This window comes from Limulus polyphemus, unplaced genomic scaffold (assembly GCF_000517525.1).
Source record: "Limulus polyphemus unplaced genomic scaffold, Limulus_polyphemus-2.1.2 Scaffold1993, whole genome shotgun sequence".
NCBI lineage: Eukaryota > Metazoa > Arthropoda > Merostomata > Xiphosura > Limulidae > Limulus > Limulus polyphemus.
Window position 1 is genome coordinate 118,308 of NW_013667603.1, and position 16,861 is coordinate 135,168.

The 16,861-nt window shown below is 35.5% G+C and overlaps 1 protein-coding gene across 1 annotated transcript in view; it reads left to right on the forward strand.

The window, feature by feature from the left end:
• Positions 1-628: 628 nt before the first annotated feature.
• LOC106465591 overlaps positions 629-16,861 on the forward strand; it is a gene marked incomplete at its 3' end in the record, with an annotated part of 100,989 nt that continues 84,756 nt past the window's right edge. Inside the window, exon 1 of the mRNA XM_013925825.2 lies at positions 629-920. Coding sequence (XP_013781279.1) covers positions 806-920 — 115 coding nt within the window. The remainder of the gene's footprint in view (positions 921-16,861) is intronic.

The window sequence follows — 16,861 nt, forward strand, 5'->3', positions numbered from 1 at the left end:
TTGAAGGAGTAGTACAATGTTATCAATAGTTTTGAAGGAGTAGTACAATATTATCAATAGTTTTGAAGGGGTAGTACAACGTTATCAATAGTTTTGAAGGGGTAGTACAACGTTATCAATAGTTTTGAAGGGGTAGTACAACGTTATCATTAGTTTTGAAGGGGCAGTACAACTTTATCATTAGTTTGAAGAAGTAGTACAATATTATCATTAGTTTTGAAGGAGTAGAACAATGTTATCATATTACTCCCACAGCCATGACCACTAATATATCTAATCTTAATAAACTTTTTTTTTGTCATTGTGGAGTAAAACTTGTCATTTCATTAGTCGTTTTTCGTCTTGAGCATGAAACTTTGATTACAAAATAAACAAGGTGACCAAATTCGGATAAATTAACTTCTTGTAGATATTATTTTGTATATCAGAATTCGGTGCATTATGGTTTAATACAATATTATTTGATACTGAAAAATACTGGGAGGGAATTTTACATGTCAACAAAAACCGCAAAATCTTTGCGATCAGCATATCGCCCACTCTCATCTCTGCTGCACGTTTAATGACGTCACCGCTTCCGTTGTGACGTTACCATACGGGTACTCCCTCAGCTGTCAATCCGCCATAGTGGTTCAAGGCTAACACAAAAGCACCTGCTACGGCGGCAGCCTTGCGGGGAAATCTAGTGTAGGGGCACTTTCTACAGGCAAGCAGCTAAGCCTAAGATTCTATCACGTTTGACAGCTGACAGTTGGGGTATTGCCTTTCATTCAGTTTTCTATCAAAATTCTTTCTGACAACATGAATGTGTGAGCGTCTCATAAAGTTTTCGCCGGTCAACATGACGCAAATGTGGTTGTTGCTTCCTCTGTTTATGTTCTATCTCGAAGTGAAAGATGTTCGAACGGAAGGTAAAATCGGTAAGTTATCAAACTAGCTTTCACCATAATATTTGTTCTCAAACATGAATTAATTTCTAATATTGTAACTGGCATAATGACTCTTTAAACGTGTCACATTCACTGACTGTTCGTATCATAATGATATATATTTTGGGTGAAACGGTAATTTCAAATTCAGGATACGTTTAAGCATCACGCATAGCATACCTTAACAGTATTAACAAATGGACACACGAGAGGCTCACTTCTTGAAGCTAACAAACAATATGCATATCAGTTTTATTGATTTCATTCCAAGACGCATTTTAAATGTCATTTCTAGAAATTAAACCATAAATAATTCACGTAACAGAAGTTTTGCGAAGTATTTTTTTAAACGAATTAGAATTTGCATGCAGGCCATTTTTGAAAACACGGGAAAAGTTGTTTCTTAGATTTGATCGTTCATCTCGATTTGCAACCTTAAATATTTAAAAGGGTTCTTCACGTATAAGCGAAGTAAACGTTATAGGCCAATATTCGGTTACAGACCTTACAACATACTTCCAATTTATGAAACAGTTACAGGTAGAAAAATGTCTTAGGTAAGGCGTGAAGCAAGATACTCGGTTGTTTTTTTATATATATTGTAATAAACTGTATTTGTAGTATTATAGTTTAGATATTTATTTGCTAGATGACTTATGACACTATATGTAGAAACTAAAAGTTAAAAATATAGCTACGACAACATATTTATTTGAAATCATAATGCTTGGTGTGAACTACGTAGAACCACAATTTTTGATAACAAATATAGTTATATTTGTTTCTCAGCTTACATCTATAGATGAAGGATTATTTTAAAGTATTAAGTAGATATGTGATACTATTTATTTTAAGTGATAAATCTTGGTAACTCGGGGTGAAACGTGTGTGAACTCCAGTTAAATACAATATCCTGCAAAACTCGCTCACCTCGAAATTAGTTTTGTTGCCGTATCACTCTTTCTTCTTACTGTACCATATGGCAGTCAAACTTGCACGAGGTTGGACCTGTCGCTTTGGCTAACAATTTTGATTGGATTGGTAGATAATGTAACACTTACGTGAGATGTACTTTTCGACATAAAGTCGGGGGAATGTAAAACTCAAATTATGATATTTCCAGCTGAAATCATAATATTTTCGCTAGTACTCCCATGAAAATATGACGATACTTAGCAGTGATAAATAAAGCTGGTGTTTATTTTTTGTTTAAGAACACAGTAGCGCTATCGTTTTTATTATAATTCGAGGTTTAAATTTTATTTTTGATTACCAGTGAAACATCATTAAAACTATTAGGACTGTTGTAAAGATGCTAATATATATATATATAAAGAGGGTAGAGACAGGCAACTTAAACATAGTAATACGAGACAAAAAGAACACTGAAGAGGGACAAACGTAACGCCCTCTATTGAAGCAGCATGAGGTTGTTCATGCATACGGGTTAATTATACTGTAGCCTTGGTAATGAATAAACATAACCGTAAAAACACTGTAGCTTGTATCGCAATAATTTCTGGGATTTTGTGTCTTCGAAACAGTTTTTGAATTGTCATAAAATGCTGTGTTCCTGGTAGATTTAGTAAGAATTCTAAGTTATCCTCGACCACAATCACAGTACGATACTGTATCCATTGTTATATTTAACAATAGTATACAGTATATAAAAATTCCATTTTTTCTCCATAAATAAAAATGAAGTACAAATGTTTATTTGACTATTTAGAGTAATCCTGGACACACCATTGGATTGTTATAACTGGGTAAAGGAGCGATTGGTGTGTAAACCATTCAGAAAAGGTATAATATTCAGTGCCCTTTTTACACACTTTTGATTTGAAATCCACCATGGGCGAAGTAAAAGGAACGTTTAAACAATATCTGTCGTCTAGTGTGATTTTTATCTTTAGTATTAGGTGCACGCAGGGTGTGGGTGGGTTCGGCTGAACCTCCTATTTTTGTGATGTAAAAATTTTTTTTATCTAGTTACAGCACAGCTGCTTATGGTATTTACCGTTTTCTACATAATCTACATTCTTCTGGTGAAGTGTTAGCATTTTTTGTTGATTGTGCTTCAATACACGTGTGGGTTTTTGATCTGACAAATTAGAACCCTTCTTTCAAACATTCTGCGTACGAGCTTGAGGTATATCGTTTTAAACCAATTTCACTCACTTTAAAAACGTTTATTCAAAAAACAGAACATATATATATATATATATATTTGTAATTGGAGTAGCATGAATGAATTGCAACGGAAATGGAAAAAAGGAAATAAATACCTAAAGTTTAGCTAGTGCTTACAACACCCACTATCGTCATTTAAAGCATTATGTTTAGGTGTTAAGCTACAAGTCTTTTTAATGTTCGTATGGAATCAATCAAACAGTACTTTACTTTCTGCCGGATTTATTTTTTACTTTTAATTTAAAGGCTAGAACATTATATATAATTTTCGGATTGTTTTGCAAATTGATAATCAAAGAAGTCAACTACAACATCGAAATTGTATTCCGAAACTCACCCCCCCCCTCCCCCCTGGAAATATCAGACAAGCATCGAAAACCGAGTGTTTTGTTCGTAAAAACAAACTGACATCAATTCGAAACTCTGTTGCAGCTAATCAGTGAATTCTCTAGGCCAAACAATAAAACATCAAATAGGTGAACACTTATAACTAAGCTACCATTATGATCACAGAAACGGCTCCTATAAACCTAACCAGTTTCTTTTAAGGCAGTCAAGTAATTTCTCACGTATCTGTTGTTGTTTATCGAACTCAAGGAAAGTTAAATATTTTTAAACGTTTTTCTTTTATTTTAAATTAAAAAGTTCCGAGTCTTTACTTGTGTATGCACCTTCAAAGTTTACCTGTTTGTTTCGGATATTCGCACAAAGCTACACAAGGGTTATCTGTGCTAGTCGTCCCTAATTTTGAACTGATAGATTAGAGGGAAGGCAGATTGTTCACAGCGTCCCTTGCCAACGTTTGAGCTATTTGAAGTGAATAGTGGGATTTGGCTGCCACTCTTATAATGCAACTACGTCTCCAAAGTTCGGAGAATGACTGTTTGAAGAGCGGGACGCGAACCATGAACCCCCTAAGATACACAGTCCTGCACGCAAAAGCTAGGCCACGCCCGGCTCTTCTTGCTCTTGGTTTATTTTAGTACTAAATACTTTGTGAACCACTTTAAGTATAAATTTGTCACGAGGGTTGAATAGAATAGGTTTGTTTGTTGAAACATAAACTGTTCTTATGTGGACATTGACCTGCAACCATTACACTTGTATTTGGATCCGAATAAAGTTTTATAATTATGTGGACATTGACTTGCAACCATTACACTGGTATTTGTATCCGAATAAAGTTTTATAATTATGTGGACATTGACGTGCAACCATTACACTGGTATTTGTATCCAAATAAAGTTTTATAATTATGTGGACATTGACTTGCAACCATTACACTGGTATTTGTATCCGAATAAAGTTTTATAATTATGTGGACATTGACTTGCAACTATTACGTGTGTACTAATCACAGAATATCTAGACATCTTCAAAATTAAGAGTTTTGAAAAGTATCATGAGCGTTATCGACAACAAATTAAAGATCGTCCTGTAATCTCTCACGATCTGTGAAGTTCATACGAAAGTCATATATCCTTCATAAATTCTTGCTTGCTTTGAACAAGTGAGAGAGCAAAAGGTAATGAAAGATGACTAGATCTGACGGAGGAATTTATGTTTTATATACATTTAGACTTCTGTCCAATCAATTTATTAAGTTCTTTTGAAGTTCCTTGACACGTGTTGCCCTCCTCCAATCATCTCTGTTCATTACCAGGTCTTCTGCAGTTCCCGTCCAATCAATTTATTAAGTTCCTTGATACGTGTTGCCTTCCTCCAATCATCTCTGTTCATTACCAGGTCTTCTGCAGTTCCCGTCCAATCAATTTATTAAGTTCCTTGATACGTGTTGCCTTCCTCCAGTCATCTCTGTTCAGTAACAGGTCTTCTGCAGTTCCCATCCAATCAATTTATTAAGTTCATTGATACGTGTTGCCTTCCTCCAATCATCTCTGTTCATTACCAGGTTTTCTGCAATTCCTTTCTCTTCCACGTCTTCTCTTGCTGGCTACTGGCACCTCTAATGCTCTCCTCTCTTGTTCGCAAGATATTAGAAATAAAAATTTATCATGTTTCTACATTTATATAAATATGATTTTGAGTTTTACTGTTCGGTACTTTGCAGACTAAATAAAATGAGAAACGGTTGAATAACCCTGCAAAAGCGCTATGTTATTTTCCATTTTCAAACCTGAATGAAACAGGAAAATTGAAAATCCTGTCTTTCGTATTTACCTATTATTATCGCTCGGACTGACCACGTAAATTTTTGATGTACATTTTACACCAATAACATAATTTTGGGAAACCGTATGTCTGTCCATCTGGGTTCTACTTAGCTGAGCCAATCTTTTTCTTACGGTCAACCCACCTCTACGTAGTGCTATCCAGGGTACGGTCATTTGATATGTTAAAAAATCTAGGTCTCTGAATGTGCAAATATTGAAAATATTGTTTACCAGGAAGTTCTGGAAATAATTTTTCCAATATGAATTCAGTACTCCTTAGTTTTAGATCGTGCCTTGAAATACCAACACTGTATATATATTTTATCGAATTTTGACACGTTCTACTAGTATGTATATATATCTTTGAGAAAAAACTTTTACTTACACATGAAAATTACCCTCTTCCTCTAGGCCTTTTCTTGAATTAACTTACGATGTACTGATTTCCAATAATGCAGACACACCTTCTGTGTTGGTGTATCGATCACTCGATTATATCCCTTTATATACAGGTGTGTAGCTGTAAGTATTTTCTGAGTATTTTGTCTCTCCCAAATAGTGGTGCAACAGAAAAGGCGGTCTGGAGGTTTCCGGGATTTTAAGATTTTGAAAGTATTTTTATAAGCTTTATTTTTAATGTTGTAATTTAGATGCTAGCCAGAGGGAGCTGCAGCTCGTGATGCTGCTGCTAAGATAAGCCTAGTACACCTTGAAAATTCTAAAGGATTTGATATCATTTTTCTAGTAAACTCGAGATTATATATACGAGTTCATTAATTAAAGCATTAGAAATACTGTTAATAAGAGAATAAAATTATTTCTAGTTAACAGAGCGAATCAGTCAGTGTGTTTTCATTTCGGTAGTGGAGTGGTACAAGTAACTTTATTATTTAAGTTAGTGTAGTGCAGTTATCGTCACTTGTAAACGCGGTCTTAAAAGGACCTGCCTAACGGAAAAACAACGTTTTTTATAGTACATAACACGGTGATAATAGTTCGTAATTTACATGAAATATATATATACAAAAAGGTGGACATCTAATGACTGGAACTGCAAGCAAATTACACCCCCCCCCCCCCAAATCGTGATGTGAATACTTTTCAGTCGTTTATATTTTTTTTATAGTAATTTTGGTGTGTCTGAGCGCTGTGACTGTCACAACACGTATGCTCGCTAGTGAATGGTCAAATGTAAGATATGCAAATTATATTCAGGACCTCATTTGGTTATGAAATATTCGCAAAAAAAAAGTTGGACAATGTTTTCGTGCAAGGGGGTATTCTATTGTGAAGTAGGAGGTGGGCTATGGAATTAGGTGCGTGGCTTCCTAGAATGAATTTCGATGCTATACTTATTGCCGAATAACATAACAAAAGTAGCTTCAAAGGCTTTATGAACACGAAGTGCCTGTATAGCACCTGACGTCAATTATCAACTGTTTATGATCGTTATTGATCGCTTCAGAAAACTATGAATTCGCGTTAGTTATAGCGGTTCTCTAGGGTCCTGAATAAACAACAACAATAGAACGCATTAATTAGGCGTACAATCAGCCTGTAAAGTAACAGATATAAAAACTATTTGTGGATTTTGACGCTTAGAAACAATATTTTCGTATGTTTTGTGAGTGATTGCTGTTTAAAAAAGTTACGGAGTTTTTTTGGGTTTGAGGAATTTATATTTAAACGTAAGAGATATGGTATAGAGTACAAAACAAGATTTTACGTTAGGTGGCATTGACTATTCAATTGTTTTTTTCTGTTTGCTGAGTTATATTTCAATAAGGAGTTTTTATCATGCAATTTGAAGTGCTCTGTAGGTTGTCACGTGATTGGGAAATTGGAAAAAAATATATCGGAAATTTACAGGGGAAATAAGCTGGAAAATTTATGATGAAACACTTTAACTGAAATTTATTTAATGTAACGCATTTACGTATATGACATTTTGATGGACTGTGATTTCATGTATAATGTAAACTAGGACATGAATGTAACATATTTGGCTTCATCAACGTGATGTTAACTTAAGGGACGAATAGAAAATTTCTCTTCATAGAGTTTTGATAAGAAATTGACAGTAATACAAACTAGCGGTTAGGACGAAATGTAATTATTTATTCACTCTAAGGCTTCAACTTGTTGGTGAACAACAATACGTCATCTATTTACTGAATATCCCTGGTAAACAATAAATGGATTAAAGACCCACAACAGTGCGTAACAAGATGATTAGGATTGTTGCAACCTGAACTGTTCTAGGGGCAACCCGTGGTTCTCTAAGGTGATTCCTGGAAAGGTTTTGAACAATTATGGAAAGGAAGCGGCATCATAGTTTATGAATCTTATTGTGGTTCGCGAGATAAAAAACAACAACAAAACAATCAGGTGATCCGCGAACACAATAATTTGAGAATCACTGCTTTAGAGAGTACTTGAATCGTTTCAAGTCCCTCAATTCGAATCTTACCATATGACGTGCATTGGAGTTGTTTATACACACACACACACACACACTTGTCTCTAGAACAAGGGGACTTAAACACAGGGCCAAGTGTAAGGGGTGCTTGTTGGGGCTGAAGCTACCCGAAAATGTGTCGTAGCCTCTTCTGTCGCCCCCGCACCTAACGAAGAATACATTTTTTTTTCGAATTCTAAACACTATAACTACAGCATGTGTGCTCACAAGATGTAGAATGTCCCTAAATGTTTTTAGCCCATCTAAGCCCCTTCAGTGGGAAGGGGCTAGAGCCCCTCCTGATAAAACTTAGCGCAATATTCTGAAGATAACCATGATCTTAATTCTAATGGAAACCACGCTGTTATTAACGACAACATAATAAATCGTTCTTTTCTGCCACTAGGGTGTTCTTGTGTCAGTATGGCTTGTTGTTACTTGCAGAGTGAGAAAAAAGATGATTAGGATCTGGATTACGTGATGTTGACTTATCAAGATGTCTTCCCGTTGAAGCGGAACAGGAAAAGATCTGCTTTACTTAGCTGTTTATTCAGAATCACGTGTATTGACGAGTTTAAACATGTTCGTTTGTTACCATGTCTAGGATTGAACAAAATCTAACAGAAATTAATCTTTACAGTCAGATTATTTATTACTAGTGATACATTACTGATTATGTTTCGCCTTCGTTGCGTGGTTTTAATAGGAACTTTGAACATAAGTGTACTTAGACGTTCCGGGGTGTCAGATTATCAGTTTATCATCGTAAGGAATGAAATATATATTTATTGGTTTATTTTTAGTAATGCGATACTGATTATGATTCGGTTTCGCTTCGTGTTGTTTTTTTTCTTTACTTAGACGTTTCGGAGTTGACTTTATTTTCGGTTATTAGTGCAGAGATACTCAAAAGCTATCTGTGTAGCTGTCCCTAATATTCTGATAGATTAGAGGGATAGATAGCTAGTTAACAGTATCCACCGCGAACTCTTAGGCTACTCTTGTCTGATAAAATAATAGGATTTGACCATCACAATTAAAAAGCCCCCCCATGGTCTCAAAGTGCAGAGTGAGACTTTGCCATTTCTTTTTTTGGCGGTAACGGAACTGGAACTTAGATCCCAGCCCTCCACGCTAGCCAATGGTCAAGCTTGACCTTTAGAATTGACATCAAATATATTCTTCAAATATATTAGAATACAGCAACAGTTTGAATTTTACCATTTTCTCGTGTTATTTTTGTATTATCGTGTTTTTTTTAACAGTTAACCCTTAAAACAACCGTGGGTTACGTGGTTATTCTTCTCTTTGCAGAATTATTCTATTGCACAAAGTGTGTCAGAAAATTCTTCCTACATAAGTAGAGCCTACAAACTTACCCCATCCTATCTAACCCTTCACAAAGAAATTACTTCCATACAAAGCATTCTCTTTCGAAACGGATACCCTAAGCATTTCTTGGAGAAAATTATTGTGAATTCAGAATAATTAATTTATCATGGTCACAATATCCCAAAGCTCATAAAATCAATTCTTAAATCATTACCAAATTTTTTTTTTTTGGCTTTTTCACTGCACTGCTATGAAAATAGTCAATGTTAATTTAACAGTAAGTGGAATTACATCGGGAGGATAAAGGTGTCAAAAATCATCTGTTTCATAAGCCTTTTTATAAAGTGCCGTGATTCACTACAATAGGTAGACAGAGAATAAGATTGCGTTTGAAAGAGAACGGTATAAAACTGTCAAACTGAGAGAACAGGCCAGTAAATGTGTTTTTATGATAGACAGAAGTTGAAATAACCTTTTCATTTCTTACTAATATGTTGGTCAAACCACCTAAGATATCCACTGTACCCAAACTTCCTTCATACACCTGCTTACCATATCTTGGGAGATAAGAGCTCCCTTATCACGAAATGGCTGAATAAAATATGTAACTCCTAACATCCCAGAGTTGTGTTTTTTTCTTCATTTCGTATTTGCGTGGCCCGGCATGGCCAGGTGGTTAGGGTACTCGACTCGCAATCTGCGGGTCGCGGGTTCGAATCCCCGTCACACCAAACATGCTCGCCCTTTCAGCCGTGGGGACGTTATAATGTGACAGTCAATCCCACTATTCGTTGGTAAAAGAGTAGCCCAAGAGTTGGCGGTGGGTGGTGATTACTAGCTGCCTTCCCTCTAGTCTTACACTGCTAAATTAGGGACGGCTAGCGCAGATAGCCCTCGTGTAGCTTTGCGCGAAATTCAAAACAAACAAACAATCGTGTTTGCGTTTTTTAAAGTAATGTTTATTTTATATTTTTTTTGTAATTTGGTATATTTGTAAATAACTTCGAATAAATTTTAAGAAACTAATGTTGATTTTTTTTAAATGTTTGACATATTTATACGTCTGTGTTTTAAAGTTTCGTTTTTTTTTGTTATTAAGCACAAAACTACACCATGGGCTATCTGTGTTGTGCCCACCACGAATATAAAAACCCAGTTTCTAGCGGTGTGAGCCCTCAGACTTACCACTGACTCACTGGAGTGCATCTAGTTTCGAAAGAAATTTGTATCACTTTACTATCCCAAAAATGAAATGTAGCGAAATTATTATCAACAAACGTATCATTTTATGTATTAGAAAGTAATTTTGTTTAAATCAATCAACATGGACTTGAAAAACAAACCGTTGGATTATTAAGACGTTTTTTTGTACCAGAAACAGATGTTGAGGTTATGGTTTTGGAATACTACATGTAACATATTGAGGCCACAAATGTATATTCAAGACATAGTTTTATAACTTAGCTTTCAAGAATAAATCAATCATGTTAATAAAAATACCAAAAAAAATCTCTATGTAACTTCAGAAAGTATTGATGTTAGTTGTTTTTCAGCAAAGTTTCAGGTAATTCGTTCACCAAGATGAGGATATTACTTCCGGGTGCAAATGGCACAGACAAAAATAGTATACATATACTTCCGCACCGTGAAAGGAAATTTATAATTATTTCCTGTGAAAGTAATAATTTTGGTTAATTGTATGTATGAACTACTTCCGGTTAACACACGAGTACTAATTGATTATTTGTTCATGATGTTAGAAAAACAAGTAGGTTCAAGAAGTCTTGATAGAAATGAATAAAAACACTATAACCCTAGCGATTTCGAAAGGTGGACCTTTTCTGCTTCAGGGGCAAAACTTAATTATTTGTAATGTTTTATTTGTATAGACTGTCAATGAACAAATTTAGTGCTGGAAAATGTATTTAAAGATCGCTGTAAATCAATTTTTTTTATGATTCTCAATTGCACATAGTGAAAGTAATATTTTGTATGTACACACACACACACACACACACACATTTATTATCGATTTGACATGTGTATATCCTTCCTAGGAATTATGTATAATATCTGTTAAGTGGCAGGAAATTATTATTCGTGCGTTTCGTTTTGTCGGCAGCATCCTTATATATGCTAAAACATAAAAAAAAGTCAAATGAAGCATTATTTTTTTTTTTTACATAAATGAATATTGAATTAAAGCTTTAGTGAGTCCATAAACTATTTATAGTTGAACCAACGCGAGCATACTTCGTAAGGCTGATAAAAACAAACTGTGTGTTATCGCTCAAAAAAAAAGAGAGAGTTAATTATCAGTGTATTTACAACTTTTGTGTGTAATGGTTTAAAATGTTGTTACTAAACTTTTACATAATTTTAGTTTTGCTTCGAGATGAGTTAAGATTGTGGTTGAAAATTAAGACGAAAAGAATGTCAATATTCACCTTAAAGCTGTGCATGAAAATAAACATTTAAAAACAACCTTTAAAACACGTAAAATTTACGAACATGGTAAAGAAAAAAAAAACATTTACAACAAAATCAGAAGTCAATAAAAACAAAATTAAATACGTAGAGAAGAACGACGAAGTTTGATTGATATTTGTAAATTACGAAAGGTATTTTGTGCAAAAGATTATTTTAATTTGGTTTCTATTTGGTTTTATTATCTTGTTATAGCGAACTGTTACTTGCCTTGTGTGATGATATGTTATATATACAGGTCCAACAATATTTGGTATATGTAAAGTTGGCAAATGAATATTTCCATTCCCTAAAAGTGCCCTCCAGTAGCACAGCGGTATGTCTGCGGACTTACAACGCTAGAATCCGGGTTTCGATACCCGTGGTGGGCAGAGCACAGATAGCCCATTGTGTAGCTTTGTGCTTAGCTTCAAACAACCAACAACCACCCAACCCTAAAAAGTATAATTTCACACTTTGTTTGTATGTGTGTGTGTGTGTGTGTAAAGTACTGATACATTAGATACATTTAAAAAGTGTGAATTAAAACCCAGCGTCAGAAAAAGTGATTTCACGCACACAAATGAATTATAAGATATTAAACAATAGGATCCTCCATAGGTACCTATCACCGCCAAGTTTTGGGCCACATTATACCAACGCATAGTGCGATTGACCGTAACATTTTCTGATCTTTATTGTTAAAAATGGGGGGGGGGGTGTTTGGTGTGAGTATCCGATCCTGTTATGAACTGATTGTGAGTCGAGTCCCATAACGAACAGGCCATGCCAAGCCAGACTTTATTTAGGGTTTTATTTCTAGTGAAAATATCTGAGGCATGTACCTATGGAGGTATAAATTGAAAACAATAATTCTAAAAAGTCACCCCAACGAAGCTTCTACAGGAACGGTACTGCTAAATTTTCGGTGTTAATTTATTCCTCTGAAAAAACAAGTTATAAAGAGAAGAAATTTCTTTTTCAAAATAAATTAAAGATCTGACTTTTTAAAATAGCAGTTAGTTATATAATCAACAACGTCTGTTCGTGTAGTTTTTTATGGCTTTTGAATGCTTGCTAATGTTGAAACTCCCCTGTTTTTTTTTGCTTCATAGAGTCTAAGCTGATGATCGTAAAATTAAGCCTAAAAACATATTGTTTACATTAGGTTCTGCATAGAAAATGTGAAGTGCAAGGAATATTTACTGGTACCAAATATCTAAGTTTCTATGAATGCCCCCCCCCCCCCAGTGGCACAACTAGATATCTGCAGAATTACAACGCCAGAATCCGGGTTTCGATACCCGTGGTGGGAAAAGCACAGATAGCCCATTGTGTAGCCTTGTGCTTAATTACAAACAAACAAACTATGAATGCGATCACCTGGTGGTTAAGGCGCTCGACTCGCAAGATTGGGGTCGCGGGCTCGAATCTTGACACACACAACAGGCTCGCCCTTTCATCCGTGGTGGCGTTATAAAGTGAGGATCGATCCCACTGTTTATAGGTAAAGAGTAACCCAAAAGTTATCGTTGGGTGATTTTGAATAGCTGCCTTTCCACTAGTCTATCACTTCTAAATTAGGGACAACCAGCGCAGGCAGGCCTCGAGCAGCTTTGCGCGAAATTTAACAAATAGCTTTATGACTGTGCTCGTGGTATAAACAGTAAAGTAAAAATTAAACAGCATTAAAAAAGGCCTTTGATAACATACATGTTTGTGCAAATTGAAAATCTTATATTTTGTGTATATATGTGTATAATTAGTAGAGTATTAAGTTGTTATATGATTTAAAGGCGTAAATTGAAAACTATATACATTTTAAAACAGTATGAAAGTTATACACGCCTAATGTTTGTAGTCATATATAACTAATTGGAGTGTTCAAGGCATAAATCAAATGAGATTGAAAATAACATTAATAGTTCAAGTAAGATTTTTTACCCAAGAGGGTCAGCGGTAAGTTAAGGACTTACAACGTTAAAATCCAGGGTTCAAGTCCCCGAAGTGATCAGAGTGCATGTAGCCCATTGTGTAGCTTTGCACTAAGAATTGTTTGTTTGTTTTGAATTTCGCGCAAAGCTACACGAGGGCTATCCGTCCCTAATTTAGCAGTGTAAGACTAGAGGGAAGGCAGCTAGTCACCACCACCCACCGCCAACTCTTGGGCTACTCTTTTACCAACGAATAGTAGGATTGACCATCACATTATAACGCCCCAATGGCTGAAAGGGCGAGCATGTTTGGTGTGACGGGGGATTCGAACCTGCGACCCGCAGATTGCGAGTCGAGCAACCTAACCATCTGGCCATGCCGGGGCCTTGCACTAAGTAAGTTTTAATTCATAGTCAATATACTCAGTTACATTCTGAGAGTTGTTGAAACAGAAATTCAGTGAAGATGACGCGAAAGTTTTTTAACAAGTTTATTAAACTATTGTCATTAAAGGGGCAGGCGCAACGTTGAACAAAATGTTTTTCATTTGAGGCATTATGATGACCTCTTGTAATTCATGCGTCCGTCCAGTGTCGATAATCATTACATAAGTAAGCTTCAGGTGCTGGAAAACAGTGGGCGATAAACCATCTCTAAGGGTTCAATCTTTTTTCGTAGGCCTACGGCCTTCCTTATAAGACAAAATATTTTTGCCATTCCGTTAGATTTACGAGTATTATCATCAGAAAAGGAAGTATCTTTTAAGCTTTATTCAAAAGTAGTGTAAAAATTAAGATCTTGGTTGAGCCCGAAAAGCAAAAGATCAGTTACATCTGTTTTTAAAATGTATCTTGAAGATGGAACAAATTATATTTGTATACTAGTGTCTAGACTCTAGAACTTCACACAAAACCTAATTTGTGCGCATACTCGAAACTGAGACGAGATGCCTAACTTATAAATCTAGTGATTTACTAATTCAGTTGGCCCAGCATGACCAGGTGGTTAGGGGCGCTTGACTCATAATCTGAGGGCCGCGGGTTCGAATCCCCGACCCACCAAACATGCTCGTCCTTTCAGCCGTGGGTGCTTAATAATGTGACGGTCAATCCCACTATTGTTGGTAAAAGAGTAGTCCAAAAGTTGGCGGTGGGTGGTGAAGACTAGCTTCTTTCCCTCTAGTCTTACACTGCCAAATTAGGGATGGATAGCGCATATAGCCCTCGTGTAGCTTTGCGCGAAATTAAAAACAAACAAACAAACAAAGCTTAAAAGAATTTCAAGTGTCGCGGCCATTTAGGGTTCCCTCTTCTTTCTTATAGGCAGAACGTTAATACCAGGTATTGTTAGGAATGTTGCCTAGATACCTGCCTATACAAAAAAAAAAATGTTCCACTGAGAAGCTAAATATGTATTATTCAGTACATTGTTGACCGACAAAGGCTCCGGTAAGGGGACCCGACAGCTCGCAGGAAAAGTGTATATACTAAGAAGAAGTAGGCTAATCGGTAATGTTTCGAGCAGCCACCCTTCGTTGACTGTTAATATTGTGTTTTTTCTTTAACGTTATTAGAAGTTTAGAGCACACCTTTATATTTGCTTAAATAAACTGTAACACACCAATTTCTAAAGCAGTAAATGACATTTTAAATTCAAAAAAATATTACATTTCTAAAGATAAAAATATTTCATGTGTACCATGAATACGTTTGCTGTTAAGCGCAAAGAAGCACAACAGACTATCTGTGCTTTGCCCACTGCGGATTTTTAACGTTATAATCCCTCAGATTTGCCGATGAGCCGTTAGAGGGCTTTACTATGGAGAAATCTATATTTTGTATTGTTAACCTTATAGGCCTAAGTCTAATTTGACTTTGCGTACAAAAGATTAAAAAAAAAAAAGAAGAACAACAACAAAAGATGAAAATACAATTGCGACAGTTAACATTCGTATTATGAACTTTCAAGCGTTGGGTAAGTTAGTTTTTCATTTTAAACTGAACCAATTTGATTTTGGAGATAGGCCTTGCGTCTCATTAATTAGTGTTTCGCGCAAAGGCACAGTAGAGGTTTTGTGACACATTATAGACGCTTGTTTGTTACATTTATTATCCTAAGAGACGCCGGTTGTTTTCAACGTATAAGTAATATGTAAGGCTAAAATATTACGATAAGTAAAACAAAATAACTTCATTTTAATTATACGTTCAGAGATATTTTCAGGTGTGTACCTCTTTTGACAATACAACGCCTTCACGTACTATTTAGTACATTTTTAAAGTTGATAAGTTTTTCTACGTAGTGTTGCAATTCAACCAGTTTACAACATTATTTTCTGGGACATTTCGGTATGTTGGAAAATATTGTTCAAGTTTAAGTATTTCAAACGACAAAACAAGCAGTCGCTAGTTTGGTACGCTCCTTAATTCAAATGTTGATTGAAGATTCAAGTCATATGTGTTTCTATACATGTCTATATAAATTTATATATATATATATTATAACAAACAAAAATCAAAGGTCACAGACACTGAGTAGCTGATATCGTTGAAGTGGCCTATATAAGTCACTATGGTAACCAACCGTAACCGTTGCTATTCAGACGAGTGATTACTGGCTATACCTGATGAAAATGCGGGCACTTTGATTAGTTTTGTGATATTTATGGTCCATAAAATACCGAAGTGAAGCTGTAAGGCCGAAACAAAAACCGTTTCTTTAGAATTACAAATAATTAAAGCTTAGGACTGATTTTGTTTGATAATAATGTCAGGATTAATAATGCTGTCTCCGTCTGTAAATTGAAAAGTTTTTTTTAATTTCTTACTTTGCGAACTCGCAAACTTCTAGGTTGTTCTAGGGCGGTATTTAGTTTGAGAGTAACTAAAATTTCTGCAAAATTAGGCCAAAAATAATGTGTCTCTGCACTTGATACTTTGTGGTTATTTTCGTCTAACGTTTGTATCTTCACTGGGGATTGACAATAAAGGACAAGCCCCGGGCAATATCACGTGCTGCATACTGGCTAAACAATTATAATTTAAAATCAATTTCTAAGAATGCGTCAAGTGCATCGGGCAACCGCCCTGTGTCCCGGTGGACCAATCCGCCCTTGCTACTCTTAAAATCACAAGTAATGTGCTACAATATTCAAAGTTCAAATATCTGGTTAGACAGCTGCGCATCTTAATAATGTTACTTTAAGATGATACAAACAAATATACCTTATTTTTCGGAATATAAGACGCACCGGTGTATAAGACGGACCCTTATTTTGAAAACAAAGTTTTGGGGAAAAAACTACAGTCGCATTTGAAAGATTTTTATTGAACAAAAATTCATCCCCCGCTGGGACAGCGGTAAGTTTTCGGATTTAC